The 16,864-nt window shown below is 43.7% G+C and overlaps 1 protein-coding gene across 7 annotated transcripts in view; it reads right to left on the reverse strand.

Annotated features, from left to right (window-relative positions):
• CPLANE1 (ciliogenesis and planar polarity effector complex subunit 1) overlaps positions 1–16,864 on the reverse strand; it is a 137,380-nt gene that overhangs the window by 82,593 nt on the left and 37,923 nt on the right. For all 7 annotated transcript variants that reach the window (XM_062212626.1, XM_062212627.1, XM_062212623.1 and 4 more), the window contains 5 exons: positions 11,407–11,545; positions 5,884–5,993; positions 5,572–5,730; positions 3,496–3,604; positions 721–1,021 (listed from right to left, as the gene is read on the reverse strand). In XM_062212626.1, the coding sequence (XP_062068610.1) occupies positions 721–1,021; positions 3,496–3,604; positions 5,572–5,730; positions 5,884–5,993; positions 11,407–11,545 (818 nt within the window). The remainder of the gene's footprint in view (positions 1–720; positions 1,022–3,495; positions 3,605–5,571; positions 5,731–5,883; positions 5,994–11,406; positions 11,546–16,864) is intronic.

The raw sequence follows: 16,864 nt of genomic DNA on the forward strand, positions 1-16,864 counted from the left end.
CAAGAGGCCGGTGCCATGGCTCACTAGGCTAATCCTCAGCCTAGCGGCGCCGGCACACCAGGTTCAAGTCCCGGTTGGGGCACTGGATTCTGTCCCGGTTGCCCCTCTTCCAGGCAAGCTCTCTGCTGTGGCCAGGGAGTGCAGTGGAGGATGGCCCTGCACCCCATGGGAGACCAGGATAAGCACCTGGCTCCTGCCATCGGATCAGCGCGGTGCGCCAGCCACGGCGGCCATTGGAGAGTGAACCAACGGCAAAAAGGAAGACCTTTCTCTCTGTCTCTCTCACTGTCCACTCAAAAATTAAAAAAAAAAAAAAAAGAGGAGCAACAAGGACAGAATCCGGCGCCCCAATCCAGACTAGAACCCGGGGTGCCGGTGTCGCAGGCAGAGGATTAGCCAAGTGAGCCGCGGCACTGGCCCTTGGTTAGTCTTTAAGTCATAAGAAGGATAAACTGCATTGCAGATACTGAAATTATAAAGAAAAAAATCAGCTTGAATCACAGTAACTGAGACCATAAGAAAGATGCTCCCAGCCAGCGCCAGTACTCTAATATCCTTTAGAGTAGGACAAGTAGCACTTGTCACTCATATTGTTATTCCTATAGCACAATCAGTGAGGGTTGTTTTGACTAGAAATCAACTCATCAGTGACATAAAAAATTTTGGGAACATTTATTTTTCCAAGGAAGCAGATGCTTGTGACACAGATCCCAACCGTACCTCTGAGAAAAATGCATCCTGTTTTTTCCTTCAATAGACAAAGCTTCAGAGCACGTCTCTGCTGTGTCTGCATCACTCTGAGCCACAGAACTACCCAGTTCTGTAAGTGTGCTTCTGCTGAGGCTGGTCCCCAGGGAAAACCTGTCAAAGCCTACAGTCTCTTCCGGTTTTTCTTCTTCAGCTGGTTCCCATATATTCATCTCAAAAGGACCTATATTTCTCTGTACTCGTTTTAGGGCTTTCACCCTCACTTTATGGACAGAATGCATGATGACAGACATCATCTCCTCCGTCTGGGGCCCTGGAAAGAACAGAACAACAGGGCTTACTGTCCATCAGATCACTTCAACTCAAGGCATAAGCAGAATCAATTCTGGTACCTTCTGGGAACACATAACATAACCAGAGAATAAGGCTTGTATCCACATTCCCATAGGTCAGGTCTTCCTAAGGTATTTATTGGAAAACTATGGGTGGCATTCTAGAGTACAACTGCAGAAACTAAAGAATGAAACAAACAGAATTCAGACTCGATTAAAAAAAAAAAAAAGTGCCCTGGGGGAAAAAAATTAAAAAGTCATGTAGCTATTTCAAAAATCAGAAAAATAAGTATAAAATGAACGAGTAATCTGTATTTTTTCCAATTTTCCATTTCAACAGAGTATAATCTTAGCAACACAAACAAGGACATACTTCTTACTACAAATAATAGGAATCAAGAGCAAGCCAAATTTTTCTAGGCCATTTATAGAAAAATTTTTGAACCATTAGTTTTAAAAATTTTACACAGGATGAAGACGTTTTAAAGCATAGAAAAAAGTATTAAAATAAATCACAGTTACAATAAGTGAAATAATGTACAATTAGAATATAATGACTTAAATAGTTGATTCTAACTCTTAAAAAAAGAGAATCATTTGAATTCTTTCAAAATTTCCACATGATGAAAGTACTTAATGCTACTGAAATGTACACTTAAAAATAGTTAGAGGTAGTCTAAAACTAAACAGTATAGTTCTGCATACAGGCATATAGACTTACCTCTCAGGGTATAGCCTAAAGAACTAATCATGGGGCTCCAAACCCCTAAGAATCGGTCGTATAAACACCATCTTCTCTGTTACAATGATCATATTAAATGTTAAAGGTAACAGATAGACCGGTCTAAGTTTAAAAGGAACGGCATAAATAACATCAAGTACCCGGTAAATATAACAGAATTAAAAAAGGAAGGAAGGACCAACATGGGAAGCAGTCCACACAGCAGACTTCTAGAATGACTTTCACATTACATAACACTTTGACCTCAAAATCAACCCATAAGGCTTCCTGGTCGGGCTAAAAGGCCTGCAAGAGCATCTCAGGCATGGAAAGACAAGACGCTGTGAAAAAAAACCCTTCACGGAGGATCTCTGTGAGACCTCAGAGGAAAGAAAGAGTCATCAAAGAAGGAGACACTCTTCTCTGAAGGGAGAGGAGAACATCCTCTTTGTTTATGGCCGTGTCCAAACGCCGATAGAGTCTATGGTCACAAAAGGCCTCCATAGCCTTGCAGCCCATGGTAAGAGCCTCGGATGATCACTGATGAAATAAATAAGAGTGTTAATTGTTAAAGGAACAGCAGTAGTCACTGCGCACTTGATCCCCAGGTAGGACCTTTGTCCCTATTGGATTGCAATATGAGAATCGACTACAAATTCTCTCCCCAAACTGTACTCTATGTGTTGTATGTGGGTGTGGGGGCAAATTGTTGAAATCAATCAGGGCCGGCACTGTGGAGCAGTGGGTTAATCCTCCGCCTGCGGCGTCAGCATCCCATATGGGTGCCGGTTCTAGCCCCGGCTGCTCCATTTCCGATCCAGCTCTCTGCTATGGCCTGGGAAAGCAGTGGAAGATGGCCCAAGTCCTTGGGCCCCTGCACCCACATGGGAGACCCAAAGGAAGCTCCTGCCTCCTGGCTTCAGATCAGCATAGCTCTGGCCGTTGCGGCCATTTGGGGAGTGAACCAGCAGACGGAAGACCTTTCTCTGTCTCTCCCTCTCACTGTCTGTAGCTCTACCTCTCAAATAAATAAAATCTTAAAAATCTATGATTAGCATAGAGTTGGTTCTCTGTATATAAAGTCATACTAAAAATGACACATAATGAAGAAGGAAATGGGAGAGGGAATGGGAGGTGGGATGGGAGCAGGGTGGGGGGCATGGGGGAAAGAACCACTGTATTCCTACAATGTAAAAATGCATTCATTAAATAAAAAAAAATTAGAAGAGCAAATTTTATGTTTTATCTAGTTTACCACCTACACACAAAAAAGTTCCATAAAACCGGTTATCTTGGTTGCATAGGATAAAACTAAAAGCATAAAGAAGCATAAAGGGAGAGGAAGAATACATGTTTTCAATAAATACATGGAATATACAAAGCACTATATGTTCATTTTATATACCTCATGTAATCCTCTCAATAAACATTATGAAGCAGGTAATGTTATGCCCATTTTACAAACAAGGAAATGAGACCCAGAGAAACTGAGCAACTTGCCTAGGGTCACACAGTTCCCAACCAACACAGTCATGACATGAACTCAGCCCTGTCTGGTTCCAAAACAACAGAATCAGCCCTTCTCGATGGCCAAATGCTTTCACCTTCTCATACACCTATCTGTCCGGAAAGGCAAAAATGCACTGGAATGGAAGGAATGGAAATAAGTGCTTTCAAAACAAAAGGAGAACCTTCAGCACTTTAGCTACCTGAGAAATTGCAAATAATAAATACCTTTTACAACGTAGTGCCTGAGTCTCTGTTGAAGAGAATGGTATTTTTCTCTTAAGGGAACCCTTATGTCCTCAGGATTGGGAAAGGCTTTCACAAATATTTCAGCTACCTTCAGAAAAATAATTTTTTAAGTTTTATGAGCAGCATATATTTGGTTTCCATACCTCAAACATTTTATTTTAATTCAAAACATAAATGTGTGTTCATTACTATTCTTTCAATGTCAGATCAAAGCTCTCCTTGAGCATGAATCTGCCGATTGGAGTTTAGCATTTAACTGTAAACTTGAATATTTAATTGAAAAATAAGAATCACATACATTAAGGCATGATAGTTTCATACACACACAAAGATCAAAAAGTTCACAGAAAAGGCATATTGTAAAAAAAACTATACATGATTTCAACAATTCTGCACCAAAATATGCTCATCTTTCAATTTCACTTTCCAAAATGTATTTATTTTTTTGAGAGACAGACAGAGAACTCCCACCTGCTGGCTCACTCCCCAAACACCCAGAGTCAGAAACTCAACTGAGTTCTCTGGATGGGTGGCAGGGACCCAAGTCATCACCTGTTGCTCCCAGGATGCATACTAGTAGGAGGCCAGCTAGAATCCAGTGAAGCTGAGACTCAAATCCAAGTTCTCTGATGGAGGATGTGCGCATCTTTACAGCTAGGACCAAACGCCCTAAGAACATTCTGAAGTACCTTTGTACGTTATGTGGTTACCAATGTCAAACTGACAAATACAACACCACACAAAGTTACCATTTTGTATGTGAAGATACTCCCAAGAGTTGATAGAAAATGGAATTAAAAGATGAGTTTATTCTGGTACCAAAAAACTGTAAATCTGCACATATTTTTTCATAACTTGCATTTTCTATGATGTTTTGAAGATTCCTTATGAACACAACTTGAAAATTTCTGTATCAAGATAAACTTGTTTTTAAATTCCATTACCAGGGGTTGGCACTGTGGCACAGTGGGTTAACGCCCTGGCCTGAAGTGCCAGCATCCCATATAGGCGCTGGTTTGAGACCTGGCTGCTCCACTTCTGACCCAGCTCTCTGCTATGGCCTGGGAAAACAGTAGAAGATGGCCCAAGTCCTTGGGCCCCTGCACCCGCGTGGGAGACTTGGAAGAAGCTCCTGGCTCCGGATCGGCGCAGCTCCAGCCGTTGTGGCCAATTAGGGAGTGAATCAGTGGATGGGAAGACCTCTCTCTCCCTCTCTGCCTCTCCTCTCTCTGTGTAACTCTGATTTTCAAATAAATAAATAAATTTTAAAATAATAAATAAATAAATTCCATTAGCACAAGCCTTCTGAAATACCCTGGTATGTGTATTTGACAGGACAAATAAAACCTCTTTCCTTACCAAATTTCAAGTACGCAATACAGTATTAGTAACTTTAGTCACCATGTTAAAAATTAGATTCCCAGAATTTATTCATCTTATAACTGAATGTTGCAACTGAATCCTCTGACCAACATCTTCCATATCCCTGTCCCGCTAGCCTCTGGAAACTACCATTCTACTATCTGCTCCCATGAGTCTGACTTTTACAATCTCATGTGTACAATTTAAATAGTATGTCTTTTGACCCTAGAGATTAAACTAAGTGAAATAAGCCAGATGTATATGGAAAGTCATCATCATTCTTAATTAAAACAAAATGAAAAATCAGGAGCCAGGGTTGTGACACACTGGGTTTAGCCACCTCTTGCAATACCAGCATACTAAATCAGAGTATCTGTTACAATCCCAGCTGCTCTGCTTCCAATCCAGTTCATTGCTAATGTGCCTGGGAAAGCAGCAGATGATGGCCCAAGTACTTGGTCCCTGCCACCCATGTGGAAGATCCAAATGGAATTCTTGGCACCTGGCTTTGGCCTGTCCCAGTCTCAGCTGTTGTGGCCATTTGGGGAGTAAACTAGTAGACGGAAGATTTCTCTATTTCTCCTTCTGTCTCTTTTTGTCACTCTGCCTTTCAAATAAATCTTAAAAAATTTAAATAAAAATCTTTCAAAATTTGATTCTGACTTACTTTATTTTCATCTACAATCACATTACCTTTCTGATTGGTGGCAATTCTCCAAGAAGGCTCAAAATTATATCCTGAATAAGTTCCTCAATATTAAAAAAACGAGAGAACGGCAGCATTCTATATGCCCAGTCCACTGCACTGAGACAGTGCTCAACCATACAAGAATCAAACTCCACTTCAAGGTCCTAAAAGATAGAAAAAATACATTTCCTTTTCAGTTTAGATGAATAAATCAGAATGACTTCAAAAGAAAGCTTTGCTACAAACAAATCTTCTATTAAGTAATAATTTGCAAAGTAATATTTGTTCATTTTTCTTATTCTTGAGCAGGTAAGTACCTTTCCTCCTTTCACATTTTCTCTTGCTTTCTGAAACTGTCTGCAACTAAAGGATAACTTGTCACGGACATGCAGCATCCAACACAAAGCACAAAGTTCTCTGAAACAACCTAAAGCAAGAAAACAAATAGGAAAGAACATTGTATGAGTGTGATATCAACACAACAACTCCACCCCTGCTGGTTTTTATTTTTTTTAAATAAATGTCTCCATTTTGTTGATTATGAAAGAAACATATTCTCATTTTAACACCTTATAAAAATCAGAGACCTTTCAGAATGTTTATGCATATTACCCTAGAATATTTCATGCTTATCAATATCATGCATATCAATATTGCATGCATATCAATGTTGAAAACATAAAATAAATAAATGATTGCATTTATTATCATTTACTTGCCTTATAACTTTGGAGATACTTTCCAAAGCCAACACACACAGTTCTATAGTTAATTTATTAGGAAACTCACTTATTGACATGCATTTATCAAACTGAATTTTTAATACTGTTTCAAATAATAATTTGTAAATTAAAAGCAATATAAGAACACAAAGATATAAAACCGTACTAGGTATGCTGTTTTGCAATTTATTTTCTACATAATGTATGGTGGATATCTTTTCATGGTGGTAACATAGACATAGTAAAGGTTTTTACTACCGATATTCTATTGTACAAAGCAACAAGATTTAACTACACACAATGCCAGGGCTCACACTTCAGCCAGCAAAGCAAGCTTCCACTACTCTGCTAATCTTAATTTTCCTTACTATAACTAAGTATGAACAATTAAAGCACATCTCTACTGTTGTGTGGTTAATATAAATGGTCAGAATTTTTCAGTTTCTACAGAAGCTATTTAACTTATTTTTAAAATAACCATTACAGAGCAAGAAAGTACAGTTTGAAATTATGGAAACTGGCCGGCACCGTGGCTCAACAGGCTAATCCTCCGCCTAGCAGCAACAGCACACCGGGTTCTAGTCCCGGTCGGGGCACCGGATTCTGTCCTGGTTGCCCCTCTTCCAGGCCAGCTCTCTGCTATGGCCCGGGAAGGCAGTGGAGGATGGCCCAAGTGCTTGGGCCCTGCACCCCATGGGAGACCAGGAGAAGCACCTGGCTCCTGCCTTGGGATCAGCGCGGCGTGCCGGCCGCAGCACGCCAGCCGCGATGGCCATTGGAGGGTGAACCAACGGCAAAGGAAGACCTTTCTCTCTGTCTCTCTCTCTCTCTCACTATCCACTCTGCCTGTCAAAAAAAAAAAAAAAAAAAAAGAAATTTGGAAACTGAGCAGAATTTAGGTCTTCTACAAATCCTATAAGCTCCCAGGGAGATTACCAGAATCACCTAAAGACATTTTTATACTACAACCCACCTTCCCCACCATCAACTTCTGATTGGATTTAAAAGAGTAGAATGACATCTAAAGCTTTAGATGAACTTTTAGGCCGTGAATAGAAAATTATTTACAAGAGGAAATACGAATAATAAATTTTCAATATAAACATCAAAATAAAGGCATACAGAATGGGCATTTGGCTTAGTGGTCAAGATGTTGATTAAGATGGCCACATCTGGGGCCGGCACTGTGGCATAGTGGGAAAGGCCACTGGCTGCAATGCCCACATCCTATATGGCACTGTTTCGATTCCTGACTGCTCCACTTGTGAGTCAGCTCTCTGCTATGGCCTGGGAAAGCAGTAGAAGAGGGCCCGAGTCCTTGGCTCCTGCACCGTGTGGGAAATCCAGAGGAAGATCCTGGCTCATGGCTCCTGATCGGCTCAGCTCCAGCCGTTGCAGCTATCTGGGGAGTGAACCACCAGATGAAAGACCTCTCTCTCTCTGCTTTTGTCTCTCTAATTCTACCTTTCAAAAAGATATCCATGTCCCTGGGCTGGTGCTGTGTCATAGAAGGTAAAGCCACTGTCTGTAGCCCTGACATCCCAAATGGGTGCCAGTTCAAGTCCTGGTTTCTCCACTTCTGATCCAGCTCCCTGCTAATGCACCTAAGAAAGCAGGAGAGTAGGATGGCCCAAATCCTGGGGCCCTGCACCCACATGGGAGACCTAGAAAAAGTTCCTAGATTCTGGCTTTGAACCAGCTTAGCTCTGGGAGTGAACCAGCAGATGGAAGTTCTCTCTATCTCCCTCTCTCTGGGACTGCCTTTCAAATAAATAAAAGATATCCACTTCCCAGAGTGGAGTACCTAACCTGAATACCCAACTCCAGCTCTTGACTTAGGTTTCCTTCCAATTCAGGCTCTGGGAGGCAGTGTGATGGCTCCAGTAACTGGGTTACTGTCACCAACATGGGAGACTTGGATTGAATTCCTGGCTCCCGGAGATGGCACTGTGGCGCAGAAGCTTAAGTTGCCACCTGCAGCACCAGCATCCCGTATAAGCACTGGTTTGAGTCCCAGCTACTCCACTTAAGATGGTCCCAGAGCCAGCGATGTGGCTCAGCGGGTTAAAGCCCTGACCTGAAGCACTGGCATCCCACATGGGTGCCAGTTCTAGTCTCGGCTGCTCCTCTTCTGATCCAACTCTCTGCTAATGGATTGGGAAAGCAGTAGGTGATGGCCCAAGTCCTTGGACCCCTGCACCCACATGGGAGACCTGGAAGAAGCTCCTGGCTCCTGGGTTCGGATTGACAAAGCTCCATCCATTGCAGCCATCTGGAGAGTAAACCAGCAGATGGAAGAATTCTCTGTCTCCACCTCTCTCTATAACTCTGTCTTTCAAGTAAATGAAATAAATCTTTAAAAAAATAAAAATAAAACAAGGTTGGCCACAGTACTTGGGCCTCTGCAACCACATGGGAGACCGGGAAGAAGCTCCTGGCTCCCGGCTTCAGCCTTGCCCAGCCCCTGCCATTGTGGCCATTTGAGGATAGAAGATTCTCTCTCTCTCCTTCTCTCCATATCTCTGCCTCTCAAATAAATAAATAAATCTTATAAAAAGAAAGAAATGAATGAATTCCTGGCTTCTGGCTTTGGCCCTAACCCAATCCCAAACATTGTAGAAATTTGGAACATAAGGCTGGCGCCGTGGCTTAACAGGCTAATCCTCCGCCTTGCGGCGCCGGCACACCGGGTTCTAGTCCCGGTTGGGGCGCCAGATTCTATCCCGGTTGCCCCTCTTCCAGGCCAGCTCTCTGCTATGGCCCGGGAAGGCAGTGGAGGATGGCCCAAGTGCTTGGGCCCTGCACCCGCATGGGTAACCAGGAGAAGCACCTGGCTCCTGGCTTCGGATCAGCGCGATGCACCGGCCGCAGCAGCCATTGGAGGGTGAACCAACGGCAAAAAGGAACACCTTTCTCTCTGTCTCTCTCTCTCACTATCCACTCTGCCTGTCAAAATAAATTAAATAAATTTTAAAAAAATTAAAAAATAGAAAAGAAAGAAAAGAAAAGAAATTTGGAAAGTAAACTAGCAGATGACAGTTCTCTACCACTTTTTTTTTTTTTTTTTTGACAGGCAGAGTTAGACAGTGAGAGAGAGAGAGAGAAAGGTCTTTCTTTTCCGTTTGTTCAGCCCCCAAATGGCCGCTACGGCCAGCGCGCTGCGCTGATCCAAAGCCAGGAGCCAGGCGCTTCCTCCTGGTCTCCCATGCGGGTGCAGGGCCCAAGCACTTGGGCCATCCTCCACTGCCTTCCCGGGCCATAGCAGAGAGCTGGACTGGAAGAGGAGCAACCGGGACAGAATCCAGCGCTCCAACTGGGACTAGAACCCGGGATGCCAGCACTACAGATGGAAGATTAGCCAGGTAAGCCATGGCGCCGGCCTTCTACCACATATTTTTAAGAATAAAATGATTTTAATAAGTAAAATGAAGGCATATAAATCATCTTTTTTACCCACTAATCTTAAGGAATCGTAAGATTTGGCATGCTGTTTTAGCAGATAGGAAATAGGAGCCAGAGTTGAGATACAGCAAGTTAGGCCACCAATTTTGTGGTTTTTTAATCACACTGTTTTTCAGTTTTTTTCCTTCAGCTAGATATACAATGTCCCAATTGATGTTTTTCTTTTTAAAAATGTATTTATGTGAAAGGGTAAAAAGAGAGAGACAGGGACAGAGACAAACACAGAGAGATCTATTCACTGGTTCACTCATCAGATGGCTGCATGGCCAGGGCTGGGCAAAGCCAAAGCCAGGAGCCAGGAGCTTCATCCAGGTCTCCCATATGGGAGGCAAGGGCCTAAGTAGTTGTGCCATCTTCTGTTGCTTTCCTGGGCCACCAGCAAGGAACTGGTTCAGAAGTGGAGCAGCTGGAATATGAACCAGCACCCACATGGGATGCCAGCATCACAGGCAGGAGCTTTAACCACTATGTGACAATGCTGGGCTCCAGAACAAATAAACTTAAAAAAAAAAAAAAGTATCCCAAATTTAACTAACGAAAACATGACAATGTCATAGGTGTTATAATTTGTTTTCTATAAAAATAGAAACACATGTACTAGCACACACATAATAAATGTATGGAAGTATTTCAAAAAGTTCAGGGAAAATGGACTTATACAAATATAAATATTTTGGTACAAAATTTTTGAAAAAATGCCTAAGAGAAACCTTCACGGATAAGGTATATTACTGAAAAATTATGCACACATTTTTAAAAACTTTTTGCAAAGTAAACTTTTTTTTTATATTTGACAGATGAGTTAGACAGTGAGAGACAGAGAGAAAGGTCTTCCTTCCGTTGGTTCACCCCCCTAATGACCACTGTGGCTGGAGCTATGCCGATCCGAAGCCAGGAGCCAAGGGCTTCTTCCTGTTCCCCCATGCGGGTGCAGGGACCCAAGCACTTGGGCCATCCTCCACTGCCTTCCCGGGCCACAGCAGAGAGCTGGACTGGAAGAGGAGCAACCAGGACTAGAACCGGTGCCCATATCAGATGCTGGCACTGCAGGCAGAGGATTAACCAAGTGAGCCACGGCATCAGCCCCTAAACTTTTATTTTATTTCAAGGTTTTTTTTTTTTTTTTTTTTTTTTTTTGACAGGCAGAGTGGATAGTGAGAGAGAGACAGAGAGAAAGGTCTTCCTTTTGCCGTTGGTTCACCCTCCAATGGCCGCCGCGGTAGCACGCTGCGGCCGGCGCACCGCGCTGATCCGATGGCAGGAGCCAGGTGCTTCTCCTGGTCTCCCATGGGGTGCAGGGCCCAAGCACTTGGGCCATCCTCCACTGCACTCCCGGGCCACAGCAGAGAGCTGGCCTGGAAGAGGGGCAACCGGGACAGGATCGGTGCCCCGACCGGGACTAGAACCCGGTGTGCCGGCGCCGCAAGGCAGAGGATTAGCCTAGTAAGCCGCGGCGCTGGCCTATTTCAAGGTTTTTTGAAGTTCCTTTGTACATCCATAGCTGTTAAAGTACAGTATTTACTAGTAAACACAGGATAAAAGATCATAGAACAAACGACATCAAAGTCAATAGTTTTGAGCCTGTATCAAATGAAAAATGTATCATCATTTATATTAAGGCCTAATCTCTAAGCCAGATGATCATCTTGGACAAACCTATTGCTTTGGTAGAAACGTCATCAAGCTTGTGGTCTCCAGTTGCTCCTGGTCTAAAGAACGCTATTCCTCCTTTACAGTAATTAAGCAAGGACTGAGGGAAAGGACTCAATGAAGGTAGGGACCCTTTCATTCGAATCTGGAAGTAAATAATAAAATATGTTAACTGTCAGTAACATAAAACATTTTTTTAGGGAAAGTATAAAGAACAAGGCAGGTAAGAGGAAGCATACAGAATAGAAAACAGCTCAATTTCTCTGAGCACTAGAAAAATACAGAGAAGTTAGTTGTACTCTCGAAAACTTAATTTACAAATATAATTAAAGAAATTTATTAAATTATATCTCAAAAGAGAAAAAAAGTTTTAAACAAATCATTTACACTCGTTAATCACTTTCCCTGTACAAATGAATCTAACACTATCTCTGGCTTTTCCCACAGGCATAAGAAAGATAATTTTAAAATTTAAGTATCTAGGGGCCAGCGCCATGGCTCACTTGGTTAATCCTCCACCTGAGGCACCGGCACCCCATATGGGCACCAGTTCTAGTCCTGGTTGCTCCTCTTCCAGTCCAGCTCTCTGCTGTGGCCCAGGAGGGCAGTGGAGGATGGCCCAAGTGCTTGGGCCCCTGAACCCACGTGGGAGACCAGGAAGAAGCACCTGGCTCCTGGGTTCGGATCGGCACAGCGCCGGCTGTGGCGGCCATTTGGGGAGTGAACCAATGGAAGGGAGACCTTTCTGTCTCTCTCTCTGTCTGTAACTCTGTCAAATAAATACATATATTAAAAAAATTTAAGTATCTAGGGGCTAGTGCTATGGCGTAGCTGGTAAAGCAGTCGCCTGCAATGCCGGCATCCCATTTGGGTGCCGGTTCAAGTCCCAGGTGCTCCACTTCCAATCCAGCTCTCTGCTATAGCCTGGGAAAGCAGTAGAAAATGGCTGAAGTCCTTGGGCCCCTGCACTCGTGTGGGAGATCTGGAAGAAGCTTCTGGCCCCTGGTTTCTGATCAGTGCAGCTCCAGCTGTTGCGGCCAACTGGGGAGTGAACCAGCAGATGGAAGACCTCTCTCTCTGCCTCTCCTTCTCTCTTTGTTTAACTCTGACTTTCAAATAAATAAAGAAATCTTTAAAAAAAGAAGACACATTTATTTCAAAAAAATTTAAGTATCTAAATCTTATCCAAGACAGAACCATGTATAGTATCTAAAAACAAGTTCTAAAATCTTATGTCTATATATGTAAATTTTAAAAAAAGTAATGGGCCGGCGCCGTGGCTCAACAGGCTAATCCTCTGCCTAGTGGCGCCAGCACACCGGGTTCTAGTCCCAGTCGGGGCGCCGAATTCTGTCCCGGTTGCCCCTCTTCCAGGCCAGCTCTCTGCTATGGCCCGGGAAGGCAGTGGAGGATGGCCCAAGTGCTTGGGCCCTGCACCCCATGGGAGACCAGGATAAGTACCTGGCTCCTGCCTTGGGATCAAAGCGGTGCGCCGACCGCAGCGCGCTGGCCGCGGCGGCCATTGGAGGGTGAACCAAGGGCAAAAAGAAGACCTTTCTCTCTGTCTCTCTCTCTCTCACTGTCCACTCTGCCTGTCAAAATAATAATAATAATAATGACAGAATTATAAAGTCACAATTTGGCAACATCTAAAAGTGATGACTCCAGGAAAGGATCATCAATTAAACAATAAATTAAGTAAAAACGAAGGGTTGATGGGGAACTTGACAGAAGATGTGGCATGACCCAAACTGATTAACCTTACTGACAATAAAAATGAAATAAACAAGCCCACGTGCCACCTGAAATGCTACAACAGGGAAGTATACCACACCTGTGAGGGATTCATTTTGAAGAAAATCTGAACCTTACCAAATCTATCGCAATGAATACAGACTGATCAACAGGTTAAAGAAAACAAAAGGGAAAGAACAGGTTAAACAACTTTAACTGAGGAAATGACTGAACTAGAGTAAGACACAGGATAAATTACTCAGTTTCTCTAACAAATCAATAAAAAAAAAAAAAGTGTGGAGGGCCATTACATATACAAGAAGAGCAATCTGAGAGACTAAACTAGAAAGGATGAGCAGCAGGTTTGTAATCTATTCTTGCCCTCTACTTAAGACTTGACCTAATCAAATCGCCTTTGAAGTGCATTAATGACAGACTTACTGTCAAATACATTAATGGGATTTACAAGCAGGATGCCACCAAGAGGTGGAAAGGTAGAGCCAGCAAAGAATTGGGAACCCCAGTCCTACAGCCACATGGAACTGATTTATGCCAACAACCTGAGTCTTTGCTTTAAAACATTTATTTATTTATTTATTTGAAGGTAGAGTTACAAAGAGGCACAGAGAGAGAGACTCTGAGAGACAGATCTTCCATCCACTGGTTCACTCTCCAGATGGCTGCAACAGCTGGAGCTGCACCAATCCAAAGCCAGGAGCTTCTTCTGGGTCTCCCACAAGGGTGCAGGAGCCCAAGGACTTGGGCCATCTTCTACTGCTTTCCCAGGAAATAGCAGAGGGCTGGATCAGAAGTGGAGAAGCCGGGACTCGAACCCATATGGAATACCAGCACTGCAAGTGGCAGCTTTATATCCTACACCACAGCACTGGCCCCCATCCTGAGTCTTAAAACAACCTGCTCTTAAAACTCTGAAGATATATGAAGCTGCTACCTTGATTGGCCTTATGAGAGCTTGGGGTCTAATGGTTGAGACACCTTGTCCATGGAATGGGCATTGGTGCACCCAGGACAGCAGTTACGATGCTACTTCAGATGTCTGTATCCTATACTAGAATGGGTGGGTGTGAGTACCCCCCTTTCCTGCTGATCCAGTTTCCTGCTAAAGCACATCTTGGAAGACGGCAGATGATAGTAAAAATGTGGGTCCCTGGGGCCAGCGCTGTGGCATAGCGGGTAAAGGCACCACCTGCAGTGCCGGCATCCCATACGGGCACTGGTTCAAGTCCCGGCTGCTCCATTTCTGATCCAGCTCTCTGCTATGACCTGGGAAAGCAGAAGATGGCCCAAGTCCTTGGACCGCTGCACCCACGTGGGAGACCTGAAGAGGCTCCTGGCTTCAGATCGGCGCAGCTCCAGTCATTGCAGCCATATGGGGAGTGAACCAGAGGATGGAAGACCTCTCTCTCTCTGTCTCTACTTTTCTGTAACTCTGCCTTTCAAATAAATAAATAAATCTTTAAAAAAAAAAAAAAAAAAAGGTGGGTCCCTATCACCCATGTGGGAAACCCAGATGGAATTCTGGATTCTGGTTTTCATTTGGCCTAGCCCTGGTTGTTGCAGGCATTTGAGAAGTGAATGATGAGATGGGAAAATCTCTGGCTGTTTCTGTCCCTCACTGTCACTGTTTTAAATAAATCAATTAAAAAAGAAGAAGAAGAGGAGGAGGATGAAGGATCAAGAGTCAGACTGACTTGTACTTCTCAGGAAACAGCAAAGGGGATAGATGCTGATTAGTGGAGACCATGGAAAATAAATAGCCAAGAACTAACTGACCTTTCATGCTCTGAACCTAAAGAAGCCCCATACAATAATACCTCAAGGAGAAGTAGGGTAAGACCCTAGGCTCAATTTAAACTGAGACTAATTGTGAGGTGAGGAAAGGAGTAACTATTATTCCCATTAGACACCACTATCTATTGCCAGCCAGGATGGGACTGACCCAGAGAACAAGTTCAGGGCCCTCACCTTGAGCACAAAGAACTAGGTCTGCCTAGGATGCTTACTGTATATAAGCCTGAAATCCACAGATACATAGGGCAAGGGTCCTTGGAACAATGTCACTATTAAAAATATTATAGTATAGGCCAGCGCTGTGGCTCAATAGGCTAATCCTCTGCCTGCGATGCCAGCACACCGGGTTCTGGTCCCAGTCAGGGCACCGGATTCTGTCCCGGTTGCTCCTCTTCCAGTCCAGCTCTCTGCTGTGGCCCGGGAGTGCAGTGGAGGATGGCCCAAGTCCTTGGGCCCTGCACCCGCATGGGAGACCAGGAGGAAGCACTTGGCTCCTAGCTTCGGATCAGCGCGGTGCGCCGGCCGCAGCACGCCAGCTGCAGCGGCCACTGGGGGGTGAACCAACGGAAAAAGGAAGACCTTTCTCTCTGTCTCACTCTTTCCACTCTGCCTGTCAAAAAAAAAAAAAAAAATTATAGTATAAATATGAGGGTAGTTTGCAGCCGGTGCTGTGGCATGGCAAGTTAAGCCTCCACCCGTGGCACCAGCATGCAATATGGGTGCCAGTTCAAGTCTCGACTGATCTACTTCCGATCCAGGTCTCTGTTAATGGCCTCGGAAAACAGTGGAGGATGGCCCCAAGTGCTTGGGTACCTGCACCCATGTGGGAGACTAGGAAGAAGTCCTTGGCTCCCGGCTTTGTATAGACCCAGCTCTGGCCATTGCAGCCATTTGGGGAGTGATTCAGTGGAAGATCTCTCTATCTCTCCTTCTCTCTGCTTATAACTCTGTCTCTCAAATAAATAAATAGCCCACCAGATTATTATCAAGCCCCTTCTATCAGGTTCTATTTGCCTCTCAATCAGAAAACTTAATTGTAACTTAGACAGCACCTTTCTTAGCACATCTAATAATGACTCTGTCCTTTGTTCTAGACCCTGTCTAGCGTACTTGGGCCTCATTCCTTTGTAATCATAACCTCTACTCTACCACCAATGGCTCTACTCCCAACCTGTGTGTACTGATGGTCCTCTTCCCCACTTAATGCTGTATAATTGTTCAAACCTGGTAAATGCCACTCTTAGGATCATTGGTTACTATCCTCACCCTGTCTTTTATGACCTTGTCGAAATATGATCAGAGTCGGCAAACTTGGAAGGCTTCCATAGCCTTGGCAACTCATGACGACAGCCTAGGGTGGTTACTGGCACCATAAACTAGAGTGTCAATTTGTTGGGTCAACAACAGGAGCCACTGTGCACTTGCTCCTCATGTGGGATCTCTGTCCTTAATGTGCTGTACATTTTGATTTGATGCTATAACTAGTACTCAAACAGTATGTTTCACTTTGTGTGTCTATGTGGGTGCAAACTGTTGAAACCTTTATACTAAATTGATCTTCTGTATATAAAGAGAATTGAAAATGAATCTTGATGCAAATGGAAGGGGAGAGGGAGCGGGAGAGGGGAGGGTTGCGGGTGGGAGGGAAGTTATGGGAGGGGGAAGCCACTGTAATCCATAAGCTGTACACTGGAAATTTATGTTCATTAAATAAAAGTTAAATAAATAAATAGTAGGAAAAAAAAAAGAGAGAAAGAAAGAGAGTACTTCAATAAGTTAGTGGAAAATGGAATTTTAAGTTTCTTTTGATAAAAAAAAAATTTTAAATCCAGGCACAGCTTTTTCATAACATGTGCTTTCCATGAACATTTTGAAGACCCCTCGTATTTGTACACGTTAGCTGTCCAACGTGGTAGGT

Source organism: Lepus europaeus, chromosome 15, assembly GCF_033115175.1.
Source record: "Lepus europaeus isolate LE1 chromosome 15, mLepTim1.pri, whole genome shotgun sequence".
NCBI classification, from domain to species: Eukaryota; Metazoa; Chordata; class Mammalia; order Lagomorpha; family Leporidae; genus Lepus; species Lepus europaeus.